This window comes from Triticum aestivum, chromosome 5B, assembly GCF_018294505.1.
Source record: "Triticum aestivum cultivar Chinese Spring chromosome 5B, IWGSC CS RefSeq v2.1, whole genome shotgun sequence".
NCBI lineage: Eukaryota > Viridiplantae > Streptophyta > Magnoliopsida > Poales > Poaceae > Triticum > Triticum aestivum.
Window position 1 is genome coordinate 714,049,883 of NC_057807.1, and position 6,488 is coordinate 714,056,370.

At 51.8% G+C, this 6,488-nt stretch overlaps 1 protein-coding gene across 1 annotated transcript; it reads right to left on the reverse strand.

Moving 5' to 3' along the window:
* Positions 1-1,908: 1,908 nt before the first annotated feature.
* Positions 1,909-3,172, reverse strand: LOC123114512 (protein MIZU-KUSSEI 1-like). The gene has a single exon (XM_044536014.1). The coding sequence runs from the start codon at positions 3,006-3,008 to the stop codon at positions 2,094-2,096; it is 915 nt and encodes a 304-aa protein (XP_044391949.1). The 5' UTR covers positions 3,009-3,172; the 3' UTR covers positions 1,909-2,093.
* Positions 3,173-6,488: the final 3,316 nt, after the last annotated feature.

Consider the following 6,488-nt stretch of genomic DNA (forward strand, 5'->3'; position numbering starts at 1 on the left):
AGGTTCCGGCCGTTTTGGCGGCCATTGTTGGGTATTGTGTTGCATGCGAGAAGAGTAGCTCATTAGGTAATATCTCCAAGAGATCCAAGGTGGTGTGTGAACTATGAAGAAGAAAGGAATGTGTGAACATTGAACTTTGGAGGAGCTCGATGTTGTGGAGAGGCCCAACGACACAACTCGCTCTACCTGGTGAACGAGGGAGCAATTAATATAGGTGTGTGTATGTGGCGGGGGGGGGGGGCATATGCCCTCCTGGCCCATATGTAGCAGACATGAAAATTCTCACAAAGCGGGGCATTGCTCTTATGGGATGGAGTAGATATGGCTTCTAACAACGTGACCTCCTTCAACACCTCGAATCTTGTGGAGAACACATCAGAATCACGCCCCTGTACTGCTAGCTGCACGATGTGAGAATGCATGTACAAACTTTCCCTGCCTATGTTTTCTTAGAAGCGGTGATCCATACTGTCTGTTTTTGTTCCACGGATGCTGAGCTTTGGTGAGAAACTTTTTAGGCGGATCTAGAGACAGAAGAAGTGTACGCTCTCATGAAGCTTCAGCCGCTTAACCTAGAGGAGATTTCCGACAAACCGCCCGCCGAGATGGGCATCGTGAACAAGGCAGTGAATTACTATTGGAAGACGGTGACGAATAGCGACGTCAATACTAGCTGGGGGTGCTCTATGCCCCGCGATGTAGCTGAGCGCTTGTTCCCGCCTCTTGTATAACCTTCTCACTTCTCATCCTCTCTGTGACCTTTTGATGTTACCAGTAAGATTTAATTTGTGTGTCAGGATTTCACACAGACACAACAACAGGACCTATTTGCATGCGACATTCATCGTGTTGATTGGAAGTTCAAGCACTGCTGCCGAGGCAAGTTTCAACAACATGCCTCCATTCTTTGTGTTTCTTACATTGGCCTAATGAGGTTTGTGTTTTGTTTACCAAAGTGGCACCGTTGTTCGCTAGAATTACAAAGAAAATACCCCTCCCAGGTCCCAGCCCGCGTCACCCCATTCTTTATGTTTCTTACATTGGCCTAATGAGGTTTGCGTTTACGTCATTTACTGAACAATATATCATAGTAAGTTTCAGAGTACACAAGGACGACATGGACATAACGCAGAGACCATGAACATCACTCCTAGTATTTGACAGCAACCAAATGAGCATCTAAACATCAAATCTCAGGTCCTTTCTTGCTCTCCAAGACCTTTTTGTATGCTGCCAGGTTGAAAACTGTTTGAGAAATTGTGTTGTTAGGACTGCATAATCGACAATCTGAAGTCCACCATGCTCTCTTCTGTTTGAATACCACCACGCCGCTCTTGAGCGCCTCCTCCATCCGTCATCGGTCGATTGGCACAACGTCGATGGTGTACGTCGGGTAGTGGAGGGCATGCGTGCTCTTGCTCACCACGTCGAAGGGATCGGCGCCCAGCTTGAAGATCATGGTGCTGCCGAACCTCACGTTGAAGGAGACGGCCGAGAAGGAGACGGCCGGCTGGGGGTTGCCATTCTCTGCGGGGATGCCGAGGGAGAGTCGGATGTCCCGCAGCCTACCTAGTTGCCGGTCATTGTAAGAACTAGGTATTCTCATCGCCAAAATTAGCCCATCTAATGTTGTTCTCTTTCTGCAATAAGCCATTTTTGCCTCTTAAGAGCCTGGCGATATATTTGTTCCTCAATTTGCTCTCATGCATGCAGTGAAAGAACGGTGTGATCATCCTGCCAGAGCTGCAATTGTCAATAACATTATAGTATCTTGAAGCCTCTCCTGGCAGATTTGTAGTTGAGGTGGGTTTTAAGAAAAAGAAAAAAACTATTGAAAAATACTCCCTCCGTTTCAAAATAGATGATTCAACTTTGTACTAGCTACTAGTATAAATGTATGATCCATGCTCCATATAGTATATGCTGATGGCATCTTGCTCAGCATAGCTTAGCTTTACTTCTTTCAACCATATATACATTACATGGGTCGTGCATGCATATGCATGTTTTTGGGTAAGAATAAATAAATTAAAATCTAATCAAAATCTAAGCATGAGCATTTGCATGCATGCAGCAAGGAGAGGGCGTTTTGGTCAGAGCCTGACGAAGAAGACGGCGAGCTCCGGGCCGGTGCCGCCGCCCTGGGGCGTCACCATGTAGAGCGACTCCGAGTCCCACGACCCCACCAAGTGCTCGAAGCAGCCGCGCATGTACGCCACCTCGTCGTCCGGCGCCGACCCCGAGCCCCCACCCCCAGCTCCACCTCCAGCCGGGACCGGGAGCACGCCGGCGCCCATGGACACCGCCCGCAGCGTCTCCATCACCGTCAGGTCGTAGTCCGTCGCCTCCCGCCGCACCGCGTACCCGGTCTTCCTCCCGTTGCAGAACATGGTCCACGCAGCCTCGTCCAGCAGCGGCGGCGCGCGCTTAGGCCCCTCGCCGCCGCGGCGGCGCTCGGTCTCCAGCACGATGCGCGCGCCGGCGGGGTTGCCGAGCTCGCGGAGCAGCGCGTGCGTCTGGAGCGCCAGCTCCACCACCAGGCTGGGCAGGCTCCGGGGCGTCTCCTGCAGCGCCAGCGCGACGCGGCCCTTGCGGCGGCCGAACAGCGTGCCCGTGACGCGCCGGCACGGCCGCCTCCCGCCGCCCGACGCGACGTGCCGCGACATGAGGTGCGAGTCGGCGGTGCCCGAGGAGGAGCCCGCCGGCGTCCTCCCGCACCGGGGCGCCAGGATGGGGAGCGCGCGGCGAAGCTTCTGGAACAGCTGCAGCGGCCGGGAGGGGCTACGTCCGGGCCGGTTCTTCCGCGACGGCGCCTCCAGCGTGTGGCCCGGGGCGCCGCGCGCCGGGGACTGTCCTGGGCGTGCGCCGTTATTGGCGTCATCGCTGGAGATGGAGGAGGTTCGGGCGCTGGCGCTGGTGCTGGGCGCGGGCGTGGTGCCGGAGGAGGCCACGCTGCTGGTCCGGCTCGGCGGGCCGTCGACCTTATTAGGGCGGCTCGCGAAGCCCATCGGCGTGCGGTGGCCGGACGCCGGAGACCGAGAGGAATGGCAGCTAGATCCCTCGTGCAACGGTACGGGGTTGCATTGCAGGTGGTTTCGATGGCTGGCTGTTGTTATCTCGTGGTGCCAAATTAAGGAAGGAAGGCAAAGCGTGAGCTGGGACGATGCATGGATGGGAGGCCGTTTCTGTTTTGCTGGGTCGTCATCCAATGCAAGCTGCCCGCCTTTTTTGGGCTTCAATCCGATCATATATCATACTACAAAAGTAATTTGATTGGAGAAAAAAAAAGCATGCATCTGCATGTACCCAAGCATCTATATCTGGGAGCGTTTCCCAGATATCCGTGATTACACTGCTTGGCCATCTATCGATCTATTAATAAGGCTGGATTGGTTTTCTTCAACGCCACATCGAGCTCCGCCGTCTCCGTCAGCCAGCGCACCACGCGGCTGCGGCGAGGGTTTAGGGTTTAGGATTTAGGGTTAGAGTTTAGGGTTTAGGGTTTAGGGCCCTCACCCATCCTTTCGACCTCGCTGTCGCCTGCCGGCTCCCCATCTCCCTTTCCAGCGCCTGCTTCATCTTCCCTGTAGGTCTGTAACCAGCCGAGGTGGTGGCGCATGCCAGAGCTACCGCCTACTCCGCGTCCATGAGGAAGGCGGAGCCCAGGCCGTGGCGGCGCGAGATCGACGGAATGGCCGCGGGCTCGAGCAGCTGCCGGCCGTGTGGAACCCTGTGGTGCAGGGGTGGACGCATCTAGGCGGTGGCCGGAGTGTGGGGCCCTGTGGACTGTGGTGCAGGCGGCGGCCTCTCCATATTTCTGCCACGCCGAGCCAACGTGTCCCATGTCGGAGATTCCTTGGCTGCCTTTGGTTGGCGTCCGTCCTCCACTGGTTCATCGCCGCCGTCGGTATCGTCTGCTCGGCCGCTGAAGCCGCCACTGCCGTCCCGCGGCCTGCTCTACCCGTCGCTTCTCTTGCGGCCGCCGGCAATCGGAAAGCAAGGAGAATAGGAAGACCAGGTGTGTTAACAAGCTGTACATGTATTCATATTGTATGTAATTCTGTTGTACTGTAACTCCTAGATTGTAGGATCTCATGCGATCGCACCCAGTCGTGGCCTGCGTGCCTACTCTGACGGGAGCCGTTGGGCATCGCCTTATATGTGTACCTCTCCTGTAACTCACTCGATGCAATAGTATACAGCGACCACTTCTCCCTCTAGCTAGGTGGTAGAAGAGAACTACGTCGGCACCGCATTCCTGCAGCAGGAAGCCGCCGGCAAGGTCGTTGTCGACTGATGCGGCGGCAATGCGGGTCCTCGTGTTGACAGTGGTCGCGGAACCAGTGTCAGCGAGGTCGATCGTGTCATGACGTGCTTCCCGGTGGAACTCCACGGCGGCCTGCGGGAACACTGACTCCCAAGGAGGAGCACAACCATGGAGCTGGGAGGCTGCCCGATGCCCCGATCATGGTCATCGATCACGCGTTTCCCGGCGGGACTCCGTGGCGGCCGCTGTCGGGGTTCTGACTCCGGGGAGGCGGGCTGTGAGGTTTTCCATGGTCGTGCTCCTCCTCGTCCAACAGTCTGACCTTTTCGAGCTCGAGAGCTTGCAGCTGGCCCTCGACGACACGACGGTTGCCGGATTGGCACCACGGAGGCGTCAACGATCCTGCCATGGTGATGGTCGGACCGTGTGATGGATTCCCCAAATGGAGAATTTGTGTATTGCGTGTGTAAATGCCTTGGAGCATGCATGCACGCTTGCACTTTCCTTAACTTGAGTGAGAAACAAGACATAGGAACATCATTAATTTGCATTAGCCCCGGCCGTCAGTGACACTGATCCAGCTTATTTGAATCGACACCTTAATTACCTCATCGAGGATACGCGTGCATTTTTAGGTATGACCAGCACCTTGCACTAGAAGGCAGCCATTGTGATTGTACTATCAGATATACTCCGTAGCTTATAATTGCCTCCTAAATAGGCTAAACTTTGTAAGAAATTAGGGGAGGGGGCCCACCCCGTTGGAATTAAGGGGTGGAGGGATTAGTTAGGAAAGTTAGTAAGATTACGTAGGATTTCTACGTAGGTGTAGCATTTTTGGTAAGAAAATGTCTCCCTCGCCAGACTTGGATGCATGCATGCATGCATTGTTACACTCAGAGTCTCAGACCAATGTATGAACTCGCGTACTACTTAATTAAAGGACACTGATCCAAATTATTAGATCAGACGGAAAGACATGCATGCAGGCAAAACGCGCAGCGACACATAAGTGGTGCATCACTTACCAGACATAGCTACACACATAGTACCTTAGAGGGTGGCTAGGTCTCAGTGACAAAAAGAAAAACGAAAAATTTGCACGTATCTTCACATAGTATCCCACGAATATATCAATAACCGATACTGGTTAAGTCTCAGTCGAGTGAGATTTAGCAATCCCGTTGGTCTGTTTTTAATAATGTAAGTAAAATATTCGTCCAATGAGAGCAGAGTCTAAGTATGTCTACCTCCAAGAGGCCATCTCCCCCCAAAAAAGGAATAATTTATTCCAATTTATTTGTAGTAAGCACATAAAAAATGCATGTTTTGTTAGATTCTCGATATTCATTGGACAAGAATTCTACGAAAAAAATGCAACATATTGGCATGCAAATATACTACTTCCTCCGTTCCTAAATATAACTCATTTAGGGATTCTAATAAGACCATATTCTCCCGGCCACGACTTATTGTGGGGCGCGGCGTGGCATCGCGCGGGCTAAGCTGGCTAAGCTAGTATACATTAATTGCATAAAATCATGGACTAGGTTTGCACCGCTCTATGAATTTGTGATAAATAACACCTACTCTACTCATGCGGCGCGCGCGTAATTTCGTTGCATAAAGCACTGATTAGTGGGTTATGCAAGAGCACCCAATCACACACTGTAGAACATACCTTTGACGAAAGAAAAAGGTTTATGACAACAACAGCTCGGCTGGCAACAAATTCTTTGGTAAATCTACACTAGTAAGTACTATATATTTCCTTTCCTTTTGATTCGAAACAAAACTATACTATAAATTAAGACGTGCTGCCGGCCGGGTTACTTACCGGCGAAGTATCTGTTTATATATACTGTATACTCCCTCCATTCCCAAATATTTGTCTTTCTAGTCATTTTGAATGGACACAACATACGGATGTATGTAGACATATTTTAGAGTGTAAATTCACTCGTTTTGCTCCGTATGTAGTCACTTGATGAAATCTCTAGAAAGACAAATATTTGGGAACAGAGGGAGTATATGTTTGTGCATGTGCATGTGGATCCATCTAAACATGTTAGCTCAATTTATTTGATTTTCTTATCGACGTAAGTACAGCAGCTATATAAGTATATAGCTCGATGGCAAGCATTATTGGCCTGCCCACAGCCCACGCATGCATGGCTCATCTGTTTTCCTTAATGGAGAAGCAATACTACTACCATTTTTT